Source organism: Spermophilus citellus (assembly GCF_964194105.1).
Source record: "Spermophilus citellus genome assembly, chromosome: 17".
Classification (NCBI taxonomy): Eukaryota; Metazoa; Chordata; class Mammalia; order Rodentia; family Sciuridae; genus Spermophilus; species Spermophilus citellus.
Genome location: NC_138199.1, coordinates 12758426 through 12781433, shown reverse-complemented (window position 1 = coordinate 12781433; position 23008 = coordinate 12758426). Strand labels below are relative to the sequence as shown.

Below are 23008 nucleotides of genomic sequence, written 5' to 3'. Positions count from 1 at the left end.
GTGCTTCCCCCCAACCCACTCACCACCAAAAGGGCAAATGCAATCCCCAGATCTAACTCATAGCCTATCGGCCATTAAAATTATATTAGGAGATTTCCCCCCCCCCCATTTTACAACCCTTAACTGTTACCCATTAAAAAGTATGATATAGTTTCTTGACTGTGCCCTCACTCTCACCAACAATCATATCAACCTCAAAAACCCCAGGTGCAGCTCTAAAATCAGGATGCCTTTGCCTTCACATCACCACTGAGGATAAACTAGAAAAGGCGATGGAATTATCGGGAGATTACCACAAAAAGCTAAAGAAAAATTTCCCAAGCCCTAAACCTGATCCTCGCATGATTTGTGTTTTCTTCTGTTCTGCTCCTAGTATGTGATCTTCTAGCAGCTGCAGCAATTCATCCTTATCCCAGGACAAAGATGCTTACACAGATGCGGTGTCAGCAGGAGAGATGGACCGTTTGGCTCCAGACCCACTAGATGGCCCCCTCCCTCGGCGTGGAAGTGCTCACACCTCAACAAAAACCAAAAACACCTTTGAGTTGTACCTAAAATTCCTAAACCCCAGCCTACTCCTAAAAGCCTTCCACCTGAATAAAAACTAGGTCTTTTCGTTGTGCACAGAGCCAGCCTGATCTCTCTCTCTCTCACTGTTCTCTCCCCTCTCCTTGAGGTTAACTTGCCCAATTAAAACTCTGACTGTGTGTTCCTATCCCCTGACCTGGTTTTCATTCCTGTTGTCACCGGGCAGAAGTTGCCAGCTCCTGCATCAGAATGTCCAAGAAACTGTGAGATAATTACAAAAAGTATTTAAAAGAGAAGAAATATTTGAAATGATAATAACTAAGAATACCCCCCAATTATTGACGGATCCCAAACCGTTGAACCAGAAATCTTGGAGAACACCAAGTGGGATAAATAACAAAACAAAAAAGAGAAACAATAACTGGGTAATAGTGCTGTTTTCCTAGAGTCCCAAGAAGGCTGAGAGGGAGAAGGAGTCTTTGAGCCCAGGAGTTCAAAGCCTGGACAACAGTAAGAACCCATCTCATGGGAGGGGAAAAAAAATTCTATGTGGGCATATATCATATTGTCACTGTAGAAAATTAAAGACAAAGAGAAAAACCTGAAATAGAGCAAAGGGGGAAAATATCTTACTTATAGAGGAAATAGGATAAGAATTACTCAGAATTTTCACTTCTTCTGTCAGATTGGAAAAATTGTATTTTGATCCCTTTCTCCGTTTTATACAATTGTCTAATTTAATTGTGTAATTGTTAAATTCTCTCTCTCTCTCTCTCTCTCTCTCTCTCTCTCTCTCTCTGCCTCCCTCCCTCCCTCCCTCCCTTTTCTAGTTCTGGAGACTGAACCTAGGGCCTTGATCACGCTCAGCAAGTTTACTGAGCTATAGGACACTGAACCTTTTTTTCTCTTTAATATCTATAAGATTTGTAGAGATGTTGTCTTTTTTATTCATTATATTGGTAATCTTTTCTTTCTCTCTCTCTCTCATTAGTCTCTCTGGGGTTTTATCAATTAGCATGTTAATTTCCTAATTGAATTATTTCTGCTGTTATACTTCTTTTCAGTTTCTTTAACATTGATCCACTTTTTGGGTACAGTGGTGCACATCTCTAGTCCAAGTGGCTCTGGAGGCTGAGGTAGGAAGGTCACGAGTTCAAAGCCAGCCTCAGCAACAGTGAGGTGCTAAGCAACTCAGTGAGACCCTGTCTTTAAAAATAAATAAATAAATAAATAAATAAATAAATAAATATTGATTCACTGTTCTTTTCCTAACTTTCTGAGATGTAAATAATTGATTTGTAGCCTTTACTATTCAACAAAATATACTGTTATGGCAATAAATTTCCTCCTAAGCATTGCTTGAATGGTTCATTAATCTCAATATCATATCTTCATTAACAACCTGTTAAAATATTTTCTAGTTTCTCTTTTTCTTGTTTGACCCATAAATTATTTAGAAATATAGCTCTAAGGTATTTGGGATTTTTTTGTAATACTTTTATTATTGGTGGTTTAATTTCAGTGTAGTCATAATGTAATCTGTTTGATTTTAATCATTGGAAATTTGACATTCTACTTGTACTTGAAAACAATGTGACTTCTATCGTCAGGCACAGAGTTCTATCTATTTCAATGTGGTCAGATTTGTTGTGTTCTCAGATCTTCTGTATCTCTGCTAATATTTTTGTCTATTTGTTTTATCAGCTATTAAAAAGTAGGGTAAAGTTCTTCACAATGGTTGTGAAGACTTTTAATATAGTCAATTTTTGCCTTATATAGTTTAAAGTTATGTTATTGGGTGGGTGCATACAAATTTATAATTCTGAAATCTTTTTGCTAGACTGACTTCTTGATCTTTTTTCCCCCTTTTTTTTAGGTGTGTGTGGGGGGTGTATCATGGATTGAGCCACTGAACCATATCCCCAGCCCATTTTATTCATTTTTTATTTAGAGACAGGGTCTTGCTAAGTTGTTCAGGGCTTTGCTAAGTTGCTGAGACTGGCTTTGAACTTGTGATCCTCCTGCCCCAGCCTCCTGAGCTGCTTAGATTGCAGGTGTGCACCACCATGCCCAGCTGACTTCTTGATCTTTATGCAGTGCCCCTCTTTACCTTTTTTTTTTTTAATGTTTCTTGCCTTAGGTATTTGTATGATATTAGTGTAACAGTACTAGCTTTATCGGTCAGATTTTCAAGGTGTTATCCTGTCTGTTCTTTTGCTTTCAACCTTCCTGTGATTTTATATTTAAAGGCTACCTCTTGAGGGCAGTGTATAATTTTAAAAGCAACTTTAAGACACTTCTGGGTTCAGAATTCTAGGTTGTCAGTTGTTTTCAGCACTTTAGATGTTATTTCATTGTCATCTGGATTCCATTGTTTCTGTTGAGAAAGGACCCCTTAGATTAGTGGTTGATACTTTATTCCTCTCTGGAAGTTTCTAAGATTTTCTCATTATTTTTTCCTTCCCCTTAGTTCAACAATGAGGAACCTATGTGTGTCTGTGTTTCAAAAACTGAACTGTAGGCTTTCTTGGGATTTTAGGATTTTCCCATTAATATCCTTCCCGTCTCAAGATCCAATCCAGGGTTCGATACTGCATTGGTTTTAAGATTTACACAGTTTCCTTGGATTTACTATTTTCTCAGCCTTTCTTTATTTTTTATGACACTGACAGTCTAGAAAAATATTGGCCACACCATCCTGTCGAATATCCCACCATCAAGGTTTGTCTGATGTTTTTCTCGACTCAACTGAGATTATGTGGCTTGTAAAAGAATATCAGAGAAGTGCCCTTCTCATGTGATTTCATTTTGTCTTGTGTGAGATTTAATGAGCTTATCAAATCTGTGGGTTGATAAACTTCATCAACTTTGACCTCTTAAATACTGACAAAAGCGATGCGGCCCCAGACTTTGGAGCATCACATGTCTCTGCCTGCCCCTCTTGATCTGGCATGCTGATCCAAGGTGCCTGAGAGAACCAGATCTGTACCCCAACTGCAGCTTGGAACCAATTCACCCTAAACCCAATGCTCATAGTTTTAATCCACTGAATTGGAGGTGTGCTTCATTATGGTTAATAGCCAACTGATGCAGACCAGAAGCATCTCACAGATCCTTCTCTCTCCATCTCAAGTAGTTGATTTGGGAATCTGGTGCTTACCTATCTTTCCCAAGTCACAGGTGTCCTCCACTATTCCAACACCTCCTCTTCTTTCCCTCCCTGTGGTCCAAGTCTAAAAGCATACCCAGATCTGGAGGGCCACTATGAACTCTCTTGTTTCTCTCAGTTAGTTGCATGGTGAGTCCATGGTCCATCCACCAGCAAGGATCGCCTTAGGCCCAGTAAGTCACTCCCTGAGGCTTGAGAGACAGGGAGCATCTGGATAGATGGGCTTATATTTCCCAAGTAAAGTGGCATAGGAAATGTTGAGCCTTTAGATATAGCAATTTTGTTTTTTTGTGCAGGTTTTTTTTTTTGTTGTTGTTGTTGTTGTTTTGCGTGTCAAGGTGTATGATGAGGCGTAAATAGGACGGTGCCGGGGAAATTGTAACACAGATGTATTTTTTTTTTTTACACAGTGAAAAAAATTACAAAAAGATAATCAAAGCAATTCTCCAAGAATCTTACTTCTATGTATGAAATGATTTAGGTAGACTGTCTTAACTAGCAGTGAACTGTCATGTAGCAAAATAACAGTAGGTCGTTAAATATGAAACAAATTGAGTTTTATTTAACAATAATATTAAACACCATACATTAGTTCTTGACCTTGTCATTTTGCTGATTGCCTATGTATGAGTTCCAGGTCCCCCCGAGTCAGGCTGTAAGCACATGATGCCTGTCTTCCATCTTCTACCCCTCTGAGATCTTGCCCACATTTCTAGTGAACTTGTGAGGATGCCCAAAATGTGTATCAGTCCATGGAGCATGATGGAGTGGGGGGTGAGCACTGGGATTACCTGATAGAGAAGGGGGTGAAGGGTACAGCACCTGAGAAGCCCTCCTCTGAAGCTGACAAAGGCAATTCCTTCTTTGGAAGGTACAATGGCTCATTCCTTACTCCCTCTCTGGGGCAGTAAGGAGTTCTGCCTCATCACGAATGGGGATGGATTGAATAAGGAGCATCCCAGAGGCAGTGTGAGCATGCCAATGACCAAGGACAGGGGAACCATCATTGAGAGGGGAAGTCTCCAATCTTTGCTGAGCACCTACCACAGCGAGGCACTGGGCTAGGTGGTTTGTGGACAACTCTTTTTTTTTTTTTCCAAACCCTTTCCAGAAGTTTAATTTCCCCTCCCATTTAGTGCTAAGGAAATGAAACTCAAAAGAAGTTATTCACTTCCTTTGGTCCTTTAGCTAGAAGGTAACTGAACCACTACTCAATTTAAGCTTGTCTTGTCTTCCCAGGATCTCACATCCAGAAAGGGGTTCAAGAGAGCATCTGTCCTAGGTCCTGGAAGCAAACAGGTCAAATAGTAGTGCTGTTTTTCAGAGAGTCTGAGGAACTTAACTAGAGAAAGGTATGTGTGAATGTGCACATGTTTCTGGGGTGAGGGGTGAGGGGGAGACAGGCTTGAAGGTCAAGTCCAGAAAAGTCTCATCTACATTTCTCCCACCTGTGCTCCAGAGTAGAGAGGACTCCAGACACAGGACTCCCCAGGTCTCTGACAAAGCAAGAGTGGGCTCAGCCCAGGGTTAGGAGAGGAGCCCTAAATAGAGGCTCCTCTGGAGTGCTAGAGTATCAGATCATCCATTGGAGGTCCTCTCACCCATCCCTCTCCCTCTGCTGTGAAGAATCTGAGAGGCTAAGTGTCCAGGCTCCTTCCTGAGACCCCAGAGACCTTCTACCACCACACCTTAGGCCCACTGCAGGTCCCTGGCACAGGACCACTCAGTTCTCTACAGGAGTAACTTCTGGGAAGAGGAGTCCATAGGGGTTGCCTCCGCTTTCTGTTCAGCCTGGTGCCGCGGTCACACTAGGGCAGAGCTCCGCTGAAAGTCATGATGGGCAGGCAGAGGAGGGAGCAGAGGTCGGGTGTGGGCTGGGCCAGCAGGTCAGGGGATTTCTGGGGTGGTAGGCCTCTCTTCTCTGGCTTGTAGCATGGTGACACCTCACACCTGGGGGGCAGAACAGGGGTAAGTGCAGGTTGAGATCTCTCCAGGTCTTTCCAGGCCTTCTGGGTAGAAGAGAAACCAATCCCCTTTCCGGGACCCCATTTTACTACAGCTGAGCTTCTCCACCATTTCCTACCTGACCACACTCTGCAGGATCTTTCTCTCATCCTGGTCTAGACACACGGCAAAAGGGCAGCCATTGGAGCCAATGATCTGTACCTTGTCCACTTTAATCTGCGATGTGCTAATCTGGAAGGGAAGCAAGGGTCAGACCCGGGAGCCTTGGCCACACGACCTCAGTAGTTCCTTCCCCCAGAATCGCCCATCAGGCCTGGAGGAGTAACGGACAGGAGTTTGGATGGAAGTTCTCCAGAGACAACAGTCAGGTCAGAGGAGGGTCCTGAGGCCTCCATCAGCCCCTGCCTCCTCTCTGGCCTCTTTCCTGAGTCTGGAAGAAGTGCTCTGTGAGAGCCCCAGTGCCCCCGGAACAGGGTACACTCTGCCCTGGACTCAAGGACCCCCAGACCTCACAACCTTTTCATGTACACAGCCTCTCGCAGGGCACCCTTCTTTCCCTGACACCTATGATATTGCATACCTCTGCATACCCCAAGCCAAAGCTCTCACTTGCCTCTCCTTTCCCATCTACAGGCCTGGCCAAAGACACTCTTTCTTTCTCTCTCTCACTTACAGGTGTACATGTGTACACACACACACACACACACACACACACACCCCAATACGCAGGAACTCGGGCACACTGGAGGGAGAAGGAAGCTCTTACCTGGTTAAAACCCTTCTTGGATTTGGGGTTCTGCCTTTTCACTACTTCTGTTAGGGTTAGCGTCAGCGCCTCCATACTGGAGTCTGAAGGTCAAGGGTGGCTCAGGTCAGGCTCAAAATCCCTCCCTGCCACGCCACCCCACCCCACCCACCGCACTCACCTAGCTCCTCCTGCTTCTGGCAGGCCTTGTTGAGGTTGACAGAGGTGCAGACCTTCTCCAGGTTGCTCCAGCGGCTTCTTCCACTGATGGCTCCCTGGAAATGCAGCACAGCCAGACCCTCTCAGCCCACAGAACCCTGTGCCTGCTGCCTTGGGAGGCTCTAGAGGCCACAGGAGAGAGCTGTCCGCTCTCTCCTCTGGATATCTTTTCTCAGCACCCAAGGGAGCTTGCTGCAGGAGTCTGAAGGTCAAGGGTGGCTCAGGTCAGGCTCAAAATCCCTCCCTGCCATGCTACCCCACCCGACCCAGCAACCAATAAGTCCTGCTCTGGGACCAAGCTCTGGTGGAGGATCAGCAGCAGATCCCGGGAGGGCATCGGTCTTACCTTGCTGTAAACAATCTGTAGTGTTAGAGGGACGGCCTCCCGGTCGCCATCGATGCCCAGCCGCTTGCTGCCAGGACCTGTGCGGCACACAGCCTTCACTGTCTCTTCTCCCAAGGCCCCGCCCCCACAGGGCCCCGCCTCCCAGGAGGCGGCCTCATTTTAGCCCCGCCCCCAGGCCACGCCTCCCCACCTGCCTCCCCCCTGGGCTCCTGCAGTTCACACCTGAAGCCTTGATAGCTCGCGTGGCCGCAGAGTGACCAAGCTCCAGGGAGTGGATAAAGATCTCCGTCGTCTTCTCCCCAGTGTCGAAGGTCAGCTTGGAGAGGGCAGGAGCACGGGCATGAGTGTGGACCTCTGTGCGGGGAGGTCCCACCCGACTTCTCCAGTCTAGCTGATGGCAGCAGGTGGGAGTGGGTGGGGGCCCAGCACGACATAGCCTGGGACTTGGCGATGTGGACCCTGACTGCCAGGGAGTGAGGGTGAGGAGATGGAATGGGCAGGGCAGACCTTACCTCCGTCTGATAGACCTGCAGCAGTACCGGCCGGGCAGCGAAGCGGCAGTAGTAGAGCAGCATGTCAGCCAGGATGGGCAGCTGGGCAGGAGAGCCCTCCAGGGGCCGGGACTCAGCCTTCAGGGAGTGCTGTGGCCAGGGGGGGAAGCCAAGCCAGAGGCACGAAGAGATAGAGACCCAGAGAGAGAGGTAGTGGGAGGAAGAGAGGAAAAGACACACACAGGCAGAGAGAGGAGAGATTCAGAGGCGGGCGGAACCCGGGTGGGGGGTGGGGGTGGGAGAGAGAGGGTGAGAGAGAAGCTGGAGGGGCTGGTTGGGGAGCACCATGAAGCCTCACACCCTTCTCATCTGACACATAGGCCTCCAGGAGGCCCCTGACCAACCAGGAAAAGCCAGGAGTTGAGGAAGGAAGCTTCCTACTCTTTTTTAAGTAAGCCCTGGAAGCCGAAAGCAAACCCAGAGCCTTCTAAGTGAGGCTCAGTGACAATAGCCAGTAGGTTCCCACCCCAACCCCAAGGGCCACTTACCTGGCACAGGACTTCAGGTGGCAGGTGCATGAGGCCCAGCACATTGCGCTCATACCAGGGGTCAAGCATGCCAAGGTAGTGGGAGATGTCATTTGTGCTGTCCTCCCATGGGGGTGTGCCCAGCTCCTGAGGTAAGGGACAAGAGTCATTCCCAGCTACCCAGGAGGCCTGTCCATCTTTGCTGCAGGGGCCCCTGAACCACACCTGCAGCCCCCAGCTAAGATTTTCCTTGCTCTTGGAGAAGTATGACGACTTTTGGTCTTTGTCATATGGCAAAATGATGTACCCAAGTGCAGGCAGGAACCTGGGAGTGCGGGTCAGGCAGAAGGTACTGCCCTGGAAACACAACTGATGGCTTAGGCTGACTCCCAACCAGCTCCCTTTAGGTACCTAGAACCTGTTCACATCCACTTTCCCACCCTACTTGGCTGGGGACTGGGGACATACTGGTGGGTTTGGCTGCCTCGGGGAGTCTGTGGGGAGTGGAGACATCTGGCTCGGAGGGGCTGGGCAGGCACCCGAGCCAGTTGCATGGCTTCGCTTCACAGGCACATAGAAGAACTGCAGCTTGAACAGCCGTGTGAGGAGCGGGCGATTGTTCTCCAGCCTCCTGGTGAAAAGAAGATGGTGAGAAGTGAGCCCTTGGTGGCTCTTGGATACTCATCTTCTGGTTTCCACTAGAATAACACAGAGCAGAGGCATGTGCCCTGGGATGGGTCTTACCGGAGGTTACTATATGCCCGAGCCACTTTCCCTGAAACCCTGTCGGAGCCAAAGACCACAACCCGAAGTGTGGACGCCTTGGGGTCCTCATCCCCACTCAGGAAGGGGCGGCGGCGCTGGTGGCATGGGGCAGGGGCCAGGAGCCAGCTGGGCAGCTGGGTGCTGAGCTTGGGCTGGGGTAGGGATCGTGAGCGCTGTGCTCGGGAGGGGGGCAGTGTTGGGCTGTCCAGTGGGCTGCAGAGGCTCCCCGCCCTTCGTAGGGGCAGGGCTGTGTCCGAGCCACTCTCTAGGCCCCGAGAGTTCCTCCGCAGTACCAGCTGGCTGGTGCTCTTGATGATTTTATAGATTTTGTTGAACTTTTGCCCAGGTCTGCGGTGGCCCTTGCATTCCTGGCTACCAAGCCTCTTGGGCCACTCGGAGGAGCTCTCCTCACTGTCCTCCACATAGCCACTGTCCATGCCATCAGAGAGGCCTGAGACAAAGGAGGTCAGCAGATGGCGGGAGAGCTCTGGCCCTGAGGCCTGAGAGGAGGCAAGAGATAGGGTCGAGTCATGGGACACCAAAGAGTTCGTGGAGAGCAGTGAATCCCTCTCAGCACAGTGTCCATCAGTTTCCAAGTCCTCCTCCTCCTCCTCCTCCTCTTCTTCCTCTTCTTCGTCATCCCCCAGGATCCCTGGCTGCAGCAACTCCTGTTCCTTGAGTAGGATTTCCTGTAGGATATCTACAGGGAAGAAAGGGTAGTGTCTGGGTGGGTGGCTCTAGAATCACTTCTGAGGGAAAGGCTCTGGCAGGTTTGGGGAGGAGCAGGAAGCGGGGGCTGGGCCCTGTTAGGACTCAGTGCTGCCCCCTGCTCTGCTTAGGGTCTTTGAGGGTCCATGGGGAGAGGGAGAGGGCAGCAGTACAGACGCAGGACCACAAAGAGCTCACACAGGGTGGTGGGCAGGTGCCCCAGGGTCCAGCCAGATCCTTACCAAAGCTGTCCTGGTTCCAGCTGTAGGTATAGCACCTGGCGACAGGGATGGGGATGGTGTGGAGCTTCCCAGGTTTTGCGGTGTCTGTAAGAGGAGTGAGGGCAGGAGAAGAGGACTGAGAAGGGGTCTTGGAGAATATCCAGCCCAGACCCTTTGACTTAGAGAAAAGACCAGAGTTGGGGTAGGACTGGCACAGAGCCATACACCTGGACAGAGTGAGGCCGAGTTAGAGCCAGCATGCCTGGCTCCCAGCCAGAGGGCTCTTCTTTGAAGTACACTGTATAAAGCCATGCACTTTATTAGCTGGGTGGATATGGCCACCTCACAGCCCCCGAGCCTCCTTTTACCATGTCCCAATGGGAAAAGAATAGAACCATCTTCAAAGGTTTGTATGAGAAATATTGTCATGGAAACTGCTAAGTGTTCCCTCAAATCTGTGCTCCCTTATTGGAAGAATTGTAGAGAGGGCATTTCCCAGGCTCCTTGGGGGCACGTGTGGCCATGTTACACAGGTGGGTAAAGGGGTACATGTGGAAGTGATGCATGCAGCTTCTACAGTACCTTTAACAAAACAACCAAGCCCCAGGACCCCAGCAGGCATGATCTTTTCTTTTTCCTACAAGCTGCCAACATGATAGCAAGCCAACCCTGCACCTGCAGGCAGATCCATGCCCTAAGGGATGGTGGAGCAATAAAAAGCTGACGAGCCTGGGTCCCTGAATGGTTGGGTAGAGCAGAGCCATCAGCCCACTGACCTACAGCCCCTGGGAGCTAGAACAGGTGATAGGGAAAGATAACAAACCCTCCCTGAACCCAGAACCTCACCCAAGACCTCAGAGAAGCCAGCTTTCTCTCCCACCGCCTGGAGCTTCGTCCTGAGCCACTTCCGAGCCTCGGTTGCATTCCCAGCTTCAGATGCCTGCTCCTGTGCCTCAGCAACCTCTGTGAAGATGTCCTCAAGCTCTGCCAGGGTCTTGGACTGAAAAGTCCAGGAGAGATGAGGTTTGCTCCTGCCCAGTCGCTGGGATACCTGCTTTTTTTTTTTTCTCCCGTTCCTAGGGTCTTGACCAAGGCAGCCACCACCAGTCTGCACTCTGGTCTGACTTCCCACCTCTACTATGGCTGGCCAGGGAGCTGGGCCTCCCCCTGCCTCCTCTGTACTCTCAGGAAATGGTCAGGAGAGAGAGGCCCAGAGGCAGGATACTGCAGAGCAGGAAGGACTTTAGACTGTTCACTGCACCCAGAGAGGAGAAGGGGCTGTCCAGGGTGGCACAGCTGACTGATCACAGAGCCAGAACTAAAAGCCAGGTCTCAGTCAAAAGCCCATTCCCATTCCTGGTGCCTTCTTCTGAGGCACCAGGCATCAGCACCCAGCCCCATTACCTAGGGTGCCACCTAAATCTGGCCAGGATCTAGTCATTGTCTTGCCATGTTACTCAGAGTAAGGGAGGCCAGGGTATACCAGAAGTCTGCAGCTGAGATGGAACAGAGAGGGAGCTGTGCCTCTCAGGGGAAGTGCCAGAAGTCACCAGAGCCCCAGGGTCCCAGGCCCATACCTGCAGCCTGCAGTGCAGGCCAGGGAGGTCACAGTGGGCACCAAAGATGGCCTGGAAGGCATGCAGGAGCAGGGTGGTGTAGGTGCTGTGGGGTGAGTGCGCGGGTGCGCTCAACTTGTCAGCCACGGCAAGGAACTCAGCCTGCACCTCCACTGGGTTCAGCAACAGCACAGTGCTGGAGACACAGAGGACCAGCTGTGAGACCTGGGGTGTGCCACAGGCCAAGGCACAGCCACACACCTTGCCCTGCAGAGCTCAGAGCTCAGCTCTGCAGAGGTCTGGGCCTCCTCACAGCCCAGGATGGCTTGAGCAAGCAATAGCAGGAGGCCAGGAGAGAGTCCTGGAGGGCTCAAGGGTCCCATTGCCAAGAGGAAGGCTTGTGGTCTACTTTAGAGTATCTTTCAACTGGAGCTTTCAAAGACTTTCCAAACTGAACTTAATTTTTAAAAATGAATCTTATCTTTTTTATATAAACATTTTCCCCCATGGGACATATAGGTGGATGCACATTATTCAAAAGAGGATGGTAGTTTTGTCCAGGTGACTTAAAGCCCATTGACCATTTTGAGGGGGAGAGGGGAGCAGGGCAGCCACATGTTTTCTGGCTAAGGCAGGTAGGGCCTGAAATTCCTCTTGGAGTGGGGCAGCATCTGCCCATAGGAAGGGGTAACAGTGAGGGCTCCATCTGATTCCTTCCCTCATGGGGACATGTTTTCAAATTAGCCCAAAGCCATCATGCAGGCTCACATTGGGCTAAGGGGTGGGTGTTGGCTCAGCCATCTCCACCTCCCTTCCCACTGGACATCTGGGTTCCCTCTTGGTGCTAGTGTTTAAATTTCTTTATTATGGAGACTTTTAAACATACCCAAATGTTAGGGAGACTCACAGACCATCAGATACTGATGGTCAACACGTGGCCTTCTCATTTCCCCCGTGCCAAGCCCTCCATGACTGCATGATCTTAGAGCAAATTTGAACCATGGTAATAGTCATATAATATAATCATAAGCTTCTTCTTATCCTCACAATTCCAAGTTATTAAAACTCAGAGCAAATGAAAACTATGCAAGTAGGGTTCCCTGCAGGCTTTGTGAATGTCTGTCCCAGAGCTGAGCCCCAGGGTCAGGGCAGAGAGACAGAACAGAGTCCCCTTCAACTGGACAGAAAGTTTTTGATTTCCCCATTTTTCAGGAAAAGGAGGCAGGCTCTCATAAATGGCATCTTCCTTGCTGAGTGCTTGATTTTTTTCCTGTGCTCCCCCACTCCCACCACCACCCTGCCATGGGCATGTGCTAAGCCTCACTATTTGAAGGGCAAGACTGAGATCCTGCATGATTTCATAGTTCAAGAACTTTTCATCATTCTCAGTTTATAATTAATGAAGTGAGACCATCTCCCAACCCTAAGCTCTTCCCACTAACCTCTCTGTTCCTTTATCTGAAAAACACCTTTCTCACAGGATTAACATATGGATTAACACATGTGAAGGTAGAGCCCAAAGCCAAGTAAGTACCTTAAAGGTATAGGAGATTATTCACCAGCCCACCAGCCTACAGCCCACCTGCCTTGTAGTCCACCCTCCATTCCCCCCCCCACCGCCATTATCTACAGTTTTATTTACCTACAGTCAACCATGCTCTGAAAATATCAAATGAAAAATTCCAGGAGTAAGGGATTCATAAATTTTAAATTGCATACCATTCTGAGTAACATGTTCAAATCTCGGACAGTCCAGCTGCAGCCCATCTGGGACATAAATCATTCCTTTGTCCAGCACAGTATATACTACCTGCCCATTAGTCACTCAGTCGCTGTCTCAGTGATCACTTAGATTGTCATGGTATCATGTGCTTGTGCTTAAGGAACCCTTATTTTACTTAATATTGGCCCCAAAGCACAAGATTAGTGATGCTGAAAATTCAGATATGCAAAAACCACCACAAAATGTTTCCTTTAACTGAAAAGGTGAAAGTTCTCAGCACATATAGAGTTCAGTACTATCTGCAGTTTCAAGCATTCATTGCATGCCTTAGAATGTATCATTTGCAGATAAGAGGGGGCTACTATATGACATTTTTATGTCCTTTCTGTCTCAACATCTACCCTAGACTTTTTTATTTGCTTGTTTTTACCCAGAAATGTTTCAACCACCTCAAGAAGTATTTGCTCAATGTGAAGTGAACCCCTAGGTTGTGGAGTGGGAGGGATGGGGCAGCTAAAATGTCTGAGTTGGTGGAGGTCAGGGTCCCTGGGTTTGCAGCATGTCAAAGTGAGATGACGATGAGACAGAACCCACATAACTTTGAGATCTCCAGAGATCCTCAGAATAGGTACCTCCATTCTGATGCTTTTCAAGCTGCAGGCCAGAACCCAAGAGTGGGTTAATGAAATGGGTTTGGGGAATCACAACAGCACTTGTTATTTAAATCAAATCATGCCGAATAGGACAGAGCTCATCCTAGCTAATGGGGGTAAGTTTCAGTTCATGAAAAATGTTTCAGCTCTCTCTGTGTACCAGACTATCATAGAAGAATATATTTTTTAAATTGTATATCTTGGTCGAAAGAGTTTGGAAAACACTGTTTTAGTAACAGGAGAAAAACACGGTAGAAAGAGCAAAGACCTTTGAGTAAGACTGAGGCTCAAATCCTGGTCACACACTCACTAGTTATATGACCTTGGGGAAGTTGTTTGGCTTCTCTGACTTCCAGTTCCCTCTTCTGAAAAGTAGGGATGCATGAGGTAATGTGCACCCAATACCTGGCATGACGGATGCAGACCCCTTTCAAGAGTCTACGAGAAGACCTTCTTCCCAGAAAAATGAAGTTATACACAAAACATCACCAGCAATTTCAGAGGGTTCTTGGTCCCCTTGAAGCCTGTTAATTGGTGACTAGGGTGGGAAAAGGTGCAATGTTGGAGAGGATGCCAGATGCCAGGGAAGAGAGGATGGTGAAAGGGTGGGAGGTCCTCTTCTGGTTTTCCCCTGCCCCAAGAAAACTCACACAGTGGAACTTCGTTGACTCCTGATGGACAGACCCTGCTCGGACCGTACCAGTCTCTGGTAGGAGATTCCTGTGGGCCAAGAACAAAGAAAAAAGAGTTCATGGCTGATCTCTTCCTTTAGCAATCATGTCCTCATGCCTTGCAACAAGCCAGGCACTGGTCAGTCAGGTCAGAAGTTCCTGTGGATGAGGCTCAGGAGAACCCTGGTAAGAGAGCTGCTATTTGGACCTTCCATGTGCCTGGTGTTTACCTCTGTGATTTTGGTCATTCTTCACAAGTGACTCCCTTATCCCACCTTTGTGACCTCAGCCTCCACCCCTCAAATCCATCCTGAGCCTCACCCATTTTGGGGGGCTTTCCACACTGGTTGCCCCTCCATCCAAAGGGCTGCCCAGTCCCCTCTCAGCCAGTCTGCCCAGGCCCTGTCCCCAGGCAGGGGGGCAGCCTGGTAGGGAAGAAAAGGATCCAGAGCTGGAAACCTGGTCAGAAGCCTGAGTTCTATCCTGACTCTTCCACATGACGTTGCGCAGGTCACTTTACCTGGGGGTCTCAGTTCCTCACGTAAGGGGTAGCTTAGGTGTGTGGCCTCTGAGGCCCTAAACAGTCTATGCTTCCTAAGCCCCATCCAGGATCCACTAGCCTATAACATTAGAGTTTGTGAGACAGAGCATCCTGGGAGGGGGAGCCTGGGCACAGAAGGCTGTGGAATCACACACTACCCAGGTGTTCCTGGGTCCCCGGCACCAACCACCACAACCCACGGTCCTGGTGGGTATGCGTCTCAGGCATCTCTCGGTCCCCCGGCTCAGCCTCAGTTCCAGTCAGGCAGCAACCGTCCAACATCCACACCTCTGCCTGGCTTCTTATACCCCATGGGCAGCTACTGCCTTGCCTAATGCTACTTTCTCTGAAGTCTGAGCCCCGCTCTCCTCCCAGCTTACATTCCTTCCTCTCCAGCCTCTTGTACCTCTCCGTCTCCTGTGACTTCAAACCCCACTGGGAAGAAACCAACCAAACATTTTCTGGTTTTTCCTGCCACGTGACTCGGCAGTTGGACAGTATCACTTTACAGTCTGTATTCAGTTCTGTGTCACCTGTGCGGGCTTCAACAATCCACTCTCCCACAGACCAAGGGAAACAGAGGCCAGACTGGGGCTGTGGGGAGCAGGCCACCCTCTTATCAGAGGTTGGAGGTGGTCACAGGGAAGTCCCTGTGGGGAGCAGGCCACCTGGGTCTGGGGTTGAACTCTGAAGCCAGAGGGACATGTCCTCTGATACACAAGCCAAGATCAGGGGTACAGCTATAAACAGAAAGTCCATGATTTTTGTTTAGTAAATGGCAGAAAATTGCCAAATCACGTTCTTCTACCTTGGGACTGAATGGTCTTGGGTGTCAGTCATTTAGATGATGTTGAACTGATGTAACGGGCACATGAGTCTGAGTTGATGTTTTATCTGTGGTGCTAAGTCCCTGAGATCATACTCTTACTCTCAGGATTTGGGACACCATCTGGTGGCTGCTCACATACATTACAGGAAAAAGCTCCGCTTGAACCTCCCCGCGCCCGGTAGAATACAGTGGAGACAAATGGATAACACCCCACCCCAGTCTCCCTGACTGCAAAACACATGCACAAGATAAATCTCCTAACTTTATTTCTCTTTTCTTTTACCATTTCTTTTCTTTTCTCTTTCTTTCTCCCTTCCTCCCTTCCTCCCTTCCTCCCTTCCTCCCTTCCTCCCTTCCTCCCTTCCTCCCTTCCTCCCTTTCTCCCTTTCTCTCTTTCTCTCTTTCTTTCTTTCTTTCTTTCTTTCTTTCTTTCTTTCTTTCTTTCTTTCTTTCTTTCTTTCTTTCTTTCTTTTTCAGTGCTAAGGATGGAACCCAGGGCCCAGTCCATGCTAGGTAATTTCTCTGCACTGATCTCCATCCTCAGCACTTTTTATTTATTTATTTTTAACACATAGCCCACATCCCACTGACCTCTCATCTCCACCCCCAACTCTGCCTCTGTGGACCCAGGACATACAGTTGGTCACACTCTGGGGAGCGGCAGGCTGTGAAGTCACTCTCCTCCCACATCAGGTTTCCTTCAAAATGCTTCCGACCCCACTTGCCCTCCCAGAGCTTACCGGGATTACCCCTGTCCCCCAATACAACAGCTCAGTCTTAACCATCACTCTTCCTGGGATTCTGTCTATGGAGTGTCTACGGATTCTGCTCCTCTGTAGCTCCGTCATGAGAAATGTCCTTTAACCTCTTACATCCCTATCCCCACGTATCTTGGGACATCTTCCTAGCCTTATTTTAGGACGACAGTACAGTTAGAGTTGGGGTTGCTCCCTATTCCTTGCAATGGACTCCCCGTAACAGCGTATGTGGGTTTTTTGCTTCATTCTTGGGGGGCTATGTGAAAGGGCACCTGCAGCACACCCTGACCCAGAGGAAGGCGTTTTCAGAGCTGGTTGGCCCGGCGAATACCCAAGACCTCAGCCGTTGCCAAGTGGAGCATACAATCTTCAGACAAAACCCCCAACCCCACCCTGACGACCCCATCAAGTCCCCTCTCTTGGCCTCTCTTGGTAATGGCCTCAATGCTCATCATGGGGGGGGTGGAGTTTGGGGGGATGACTGGAGGAGCTGGGGTCAGAACAGGGAACAAATTAGAACATCCTGTAATGAGAAAGAAGGCTTTGATCCCATCGACCTTCTTTTTTTTTTTTTTTTTTTTTTTTTTGCAAACTGACTCTCTGAACTGGGTTTAGCAATTGTACTCCAACTCCCTATTTGTTGGGGTACATTGTGTCATTAGAAATGTCTCCCAGCATCCTGTAAGCCAGAGGGACCTTGCTTTCCATTATGTTCCCTGGTGGCACCAGAAAGATCATCACTGCTAAGGCAGGTGGCAGTACCAGTATCAAGATCACCTTTAACCCCACACCCCATTCCCTCAACAGAGAGCCTGGGTCCATGGATGCCTGTCCCTCACCTTTAACCCCATCCCCCATTCCCTCAACAGGGAGCTTGACCCATCCCTCAGGCGATCACTTGAATCATAAGAGTCCCCCAAAGCCCATTTGTTAACGCTTGCTCCAAGGTGGTGTTATTTATTGGGAGGTGATGGAAATTTTGAGAAGTAGGGCCTAGTGCACAGCAGTCCTTAGGTCATTGAGGGTGTGCCCTCCAAGGGGATTGTGAACCCAGCTCCTTCCTCTTCCCATGTGTTGTCTCCCATCAGTGAGGGGAGTGGTCCTTCTGTACCACAGGCTGCCACCATGAGGTGCCACCTGGTCACATGCCCAAAGCAATGGAGACCACTTGATCATGGGATGGCACTTTCCAGACTGTGAACCCAGATAAACCTTTTCTCTTTATAAATTAATTTTCTTGGCTACTTTGTCATAGTGATGGACATGGCCGATATCTTATTATGGTGATGGAAAACTGAAAAACACATTTGGTCTCCTTAGCAGATGGGACCAAGTTTCTGAGGTTGCTCCTTAGACCCCAACTGCAGAGGTTGAACAGCCAAAACAAAAACACGGCCTGGGTGGTGCTTAATTTCAGGTTCTTGTCAGCAGGAAGTGGAATGGAGCCAGCCCCTATGGACAGAAAATGGGTACTCACAGGGTGCCAGGTGGTCGTGCAAAGTTCCACCTCCTTGCCCAGGCATTCAGGACCCTTCACAGTTGAACCACATTTGCCCACTGAGGCTTCCGCCTCTTCTTAAGGTGGCAAATAGATGGCTCTATACACATACAGCAGATTGTGAAGACCAAGGATACAGAAAAGGCACTGCTTCTGCCCTCAAGCAAATACTAGCATAAGGTCAACCACACACCAGCGCACCTCGCCGAGGCTGCCGGGAGTACCTGGCACAGGTGAGGCAGGCAGCAACAACAGTTTGAATCAAGTCTCCTCTTACCAGGCCCAAAAGCAAGATTTCACAAAGTCCACGCACTAATGTCAAGCAGAGCCCAGCCTAACTGTGTTGCAATCCCAAAAGACTGTGTCATTGAGTCCTCCAGTTTCTGTAATTAATGTCAGCTCATGGCTGACGGCTGGAAAGCCTGATCTATAGCAGACCCAGGCACGACACTCCCAGCAATGAGGTTTCTCTTATGCTTTCTCCCAATGGGGGTCCCATGAGTAATACCTTCCTGCTCCCCCTTCTTGGGATCCTGGATTCCAGAGGGGCTAGAGAAACCTGAGACTGGTGGCCACGTAGCCTCAGCAGGCACTGGGCAGAAAGGAACAGCAGAGACTTCAAACAAAGCCAGGGGGAGGACATGGCCAGAAAGACCTGGGATTCCTGCCAGTTGGGAATCTGGGAGCAGAGAAGTGGAGGATGGGAAGAGATGCGGTTAGGAAAGGCAAGAGGAAAATACTAAGGGGAAGGAAACTGGTGTGCAGATCTCCGCACTGGCAGAGTGGGTTTCAATTCTTGGAACCAACAGGACAATGATAACAAAAGACACATGCTGGTGTGAAGCCACAGAAATGCCTGTGGGGTGAGTTTCCTCCAGCTTTGCAGAGCCTCAGGCCTGGGGGTAAGTGAGGCAAGACCTGCCATGACACCCCTCTCACCGCCCTACCAAGAGTCACACCAATGGGTCCAATTTGGGTTTTCCGTACCACTTTTTTTTTTCTTTTTTTTTTTTCCGTACCACTTTTACAAGTAAATCTTATGCAGCAGAAACTTCTAATCATCTATGAAATATCCATTTTTCTTTCTTCCTCACTAATAGGACACCAGGCTACGAAGTCACACCTTTCAACCACCCTTGCAGAAGTTGTTGGCTGGATTCATTTTGGCAACCTCTCTCCCTTCCTCCTCTCTGTGAACTGCAATGTGGATATGGTGGCCAGAGCACCAGCAGCCATCTTATACCATGAAATGTTCTTGAAGATAATGCCTCCAACTAAGGATGGTGGAACAGAAAGGTGAGAGAAGGCCCGTCCAGGGTGTTTGTAGGGTCACTTACCAATGCCGGACTACCTTCTTCCAGATTTTTTTTTTCTTTTGCAGACGGGAAAAATAAATCCTTATGAAGTTAAGCCACTGTTATTTGGGGCTTTCTGTTATATGCAGCCAGCTTAATCTTCGCTGATCACAACCTGTGATTTCTTGGGACACCTGCCCTCTGCCGTTTTCCCTAAATCTCCCCCACCCACTAGTCAATAATGTTTGACATTCATTCCTGCAAACATAGTAAACCATTTATCCCATCGTCAGAGACAAAAAGAATAAAAATCAAATGTCTCAATGAGTAATATCTTAAGAGAATCTTATTACCATGGAAGACTATCTAGAATTCACCCGCTACCATTTGTTAGGCAAAACTGAATAAGCTGAGGTTGAGGTTTCTTCTACTTTGACAGGAAGTGAAAGGGCAGGAAAGCATTGGTGGTATCCAAAAGGGGAAAAAATAAAAAAATAAAAGATATTCCCCAGAAAGGAAAGTTACACAAAAAGGCCTCTGGAACAGCCAAGGGTCTTTGGTTCACACAGTCAGTCACCTGTTCTCTGCCTGCAGGTAGAGAGCATTATGCAAACAGGAGAATAGGTTATGGTTTCTGGAACCAAAGAGTCATATAGGAGCTACATAATTGGGTACCAGCTAACGCAATGGCCCAGGCTTCTGCTTTCATCATCTGAAAAATGGGTATGATAGTCACTACCCAATAGGAGTTCTTTTTTTATAACTTTATATTTCCTTATTTATTTGCTTATTTACTTCTTAATGTGGTGCTGAGGATGGAACCCAGTGCCTCACACGTGCTAAGCAAGCACTCTACCACTGAGCCACCACCCTAGCCCCCAACAGGCCTTTTAAGATGCAACGGATGGTCGGCCGTGGTTAGCACACCATCAGCATGCAGTCAGTGAAACGATCTCATCTTTCACGTAGTCATCATCATCATTAACTTAAGTCTTGCTTTTTGACAGGGAAGCTCAGCAAGCCTATATAACCTGCCCAAGACCATCAACTAGTAAGTGACAAAGCCCAGGTCTTTGTCACACTGAGATCCATATTCCTTCTCTTGCACCGGGTTTTTACGTTTTGGACAAAGGGATGCTGAATCCTCTGAGTTTTCTTGTGTGTGAAATGGGATATTATGACTTTCTCTGTGTCTCTGACATTGCAGGGCTGTGGTCTGGGACAGCCTTCCTTGAGGTTTTGTGTGCTTCGAAGACTGCTGAGTGACTTGCACATAAGATGCCCACGGGTGCCACTCAGCGTTACAGATCAATTCTTTGCAGGAGAGTCTGTGGTCTGCGCTGCCGTGTGGGTGTCGGGTAAATATTTAACAAACATGTGGGCTGAGCTCCAGAGGGCTGTGGGGTGGCAGGACCCAGTGGCGCTGACGTGAGGTTTCCTGCCACCCCCAGCAGACAGGCTGAAGGTGACCCCATTGGGGGTGGAGTCAGGAAGAAGGGGGAGGCCCCCAGCCTTGATAACCAGCCCGCTTCCTCTGCCACCCAGCCACAATCTCCATGGCAACTGGGACACTAAGGCTCCATGGCGTGGAGGCCCCAGCTCCCCAGGCCCCTTGTCACCTTCTCCCTGCCAACCTTGCCAGGACCCATCTCTTGAACTAACACCACCACCTTCTGACCACAGCAATGTGATATCAGTGTAGGCAGGATTAATCCTCACAAATGGCTCATTTGACAGATGAGGAAACTGAGGGTTATATAAGTTAAATGTCTCTCTGAAAGCCCTACAGATTGTGAGTAGCAGACCCAGGATCTGAAACCTTGGTTGGGTACCAAGCACAGCTAACAACTAAATTATCCGGCCTTTCTCCAAAGCCTCAGATTCCCAGTCTCCATTATTGCCTTCCGCCAATTCCTTCTATTACCTCCCTCAGCTGGGATTGCTGGGGGAAGAGGGAGGACTCAGGCACGAGTATCACTAAAAATCATACTGAAGGTAGAGGAAGGTCATTTTATTTAACCTACTGTTTGCTATTGATTAGGGCTCACATTCTTTAAAACTGGAAATGAACTTGTAGAAGTGAGATCAGTTGCAAGTGATTGTTGTTGGGTAGAAAACAGAACCCAAGAAGTGCTGATTTTTGTTCCCCTTTACCATAGCAGCTAATTTTGCACCCAAAGCTCCAATCTTACTCTAGTTTATATGGGACACTTGAATCAGTTTTTCATATCTTTCTTTCTTTTTTAAAAAAATTTTAATATTTATTTTTTAGTTTTCGGTGGACACAACATATTTATTTTATTTGTATGTGGTGCTGAGGATCGAACCCAGTGTCCCACGCATGCCAGGCGAGCGCACTACCGCTTGAGCCACATCCCCAGCCCCTCATATCTTTCTTCAAACCACCTGGTTTCCTCAGCAATGAGCTGACTTCATCTCTAACACAGGCTCATAATATATTTGTATGTAGATTTTTTTTTGGCTTTAAGTATATATGTATTATTTATGGCAATGATGAAACCTGAAATGAGGGCATTTGAGTTGTGAATCTGATATTAAGTGGTGACTACTCAGCCCTTCAATGATATTTTCTATAGTTTTTTTTTTGTTATCCTTGAATAATCCATAAAAATATTTCCACACTTGTGTAGGTTTGGTTCATATTTACAAAATTCTCATGAAAAAGCCTTTTATCATGCAATGTTTCTATCAGTTTCAATGTTTTGTTGATTTGTATTATCTAGTTCATTTTATCATTTAAATTTTTTAAATTTTATTTTATCGGTTCTTTTTAGTTATACATGACAGTAGAATCCATTTTGACAAAATTATACAAGCATGGGATATATCTTATTCTAATTAGGATCCCATTTTTGTGGGTGGGCACAATGGTGGGGTTTACTTAGATAATTTCATTAGAAACATTATGTTAGATTTATTCTACTATCTTTCCTATTCCTATCCCCATTTCCTTTCATTCCCCTTTGTCTAATCTACTAAACTTCGCTTCTTCCTCTCCCCTACATATCAGTTTAGTTTCCACATATCAGTGAAAACATTCAACATTTGGATTTTTGGAATTGGCTCTTTCACTTAGCATAATATTCTCCAGATCCATCCATTTACTGGCAAATGCCATAAAGTTATTCTTCTAGGGCATCTAGGTTGCTTCCATAACTTAGCTATTGTGAACTGTGCTGCTACCAACACTGACGTGGCTGATCATTATAGTATGCTGATTTTAAACTTTTTGGATATATGCTGAGGAGCAGGATAACTGGAATAACTGGGTCAAATGGTGGTTCCGTTTGTATGTTTTGTTGTTGTTGTTTTGGTTTATTTATTTATTTATTTATTGGTACCAGGGACTGAACTCAGGGGCACTTGACCAGTGAGCCACATCCCCAGCCCTCTTTTATATTTTAGAGACAGAGTCTCACTGAGTTGCTTCGCTTTTGCTGAGGCTGGTTTTGAACTCTCAATCCTCCTGCCTCAGCCTCCTAGGCTGCTAGGATTACAGGCATGTGCCACTGCACCTGGCCATTTGTATGTGCTTTTTAACTGTTTGAAAATTATTCTCTGGTATGAAGCAGAGTAAATGGTTTCCTATTTTAGTTCTGCTTTCCCTGGATGAAGAGAAATTTCTAGTATGGGCAGCTTGACCTGAGTTTCCCTTTCTAGGCATCTGCCTTCTCCCTGGTCACCAGAATATCTGAAGCCTCATGTGGTCCCAGGGGCAATGTCCCTCAGTGCCTTGAGTGATGGTTCTCAGGGTTCTCCCTGCTCCAAGGCAAAAGACC

At 47.9% G+C, this 23008-nt stretch overlaps 1 protein-coding gene across 2 annotated transcripts in view; it reads right to left on the bottom strand.

The window, feature by feature from the left end:
* Positions 1-4296: 4296 nt before the first annotated feature.
* The window catches only part of PIK3R5 (phosphoinositide-3-kinase regulatory subunit 5), a 78782-nt gene continuing 60070 nt past the window's right edge, over positions 4297-23008 (bottom strand). Inside the window, exons 6-19 of one of the 2 annotated variants that reach the window (XM_081271814.1) lie at positions 14267-14336; positions 11262-11436; positions 10531-10684; positions 9706-9789; positions 8735-9455; positions 8459-8621; positions 8012-8137; positions 7485-7613; positions 7195-7288; positions 6973-7049; positions 6589-6682; positions 6429-6511; positions 5781-5893; positions 4297-5647 (exon numbers count right to left, since the gene is read on the bottom strand). In XM_081271814.1, coding sequence (XP_081127940.1) covers positions 5506-5647; positions 5781-5893; positions 6429-6511; positions 6589-6682; positions 6973-7049; positions 7195-7288; positions 7485-7613; positions 8012-8137; positions 8459-8621; positions 8735-9455; positions 9706-9789; positions 10531-10684; positions 11262-11436; positions 14267-14336 — 2225 coding nt within the window. In that variant the 3' untranslated portion in view covers positions 4297-5505. The remainder of the gene's footprint in view (positions 5648-5780; positions 5894-6428; positions 6512-6588; positions 6683-6972; positions 7050-7194; positions 7289-7484; positions 7614-8011; positions 8138-8458; positions 8622-8734; positions 9456-9705; positions 9790-10530; positions 10685-11261; positions 11437-14266; positions 14337-23008) is intronic. The other variant, XM_081271815.1, reaches the window with a different exon arrangement.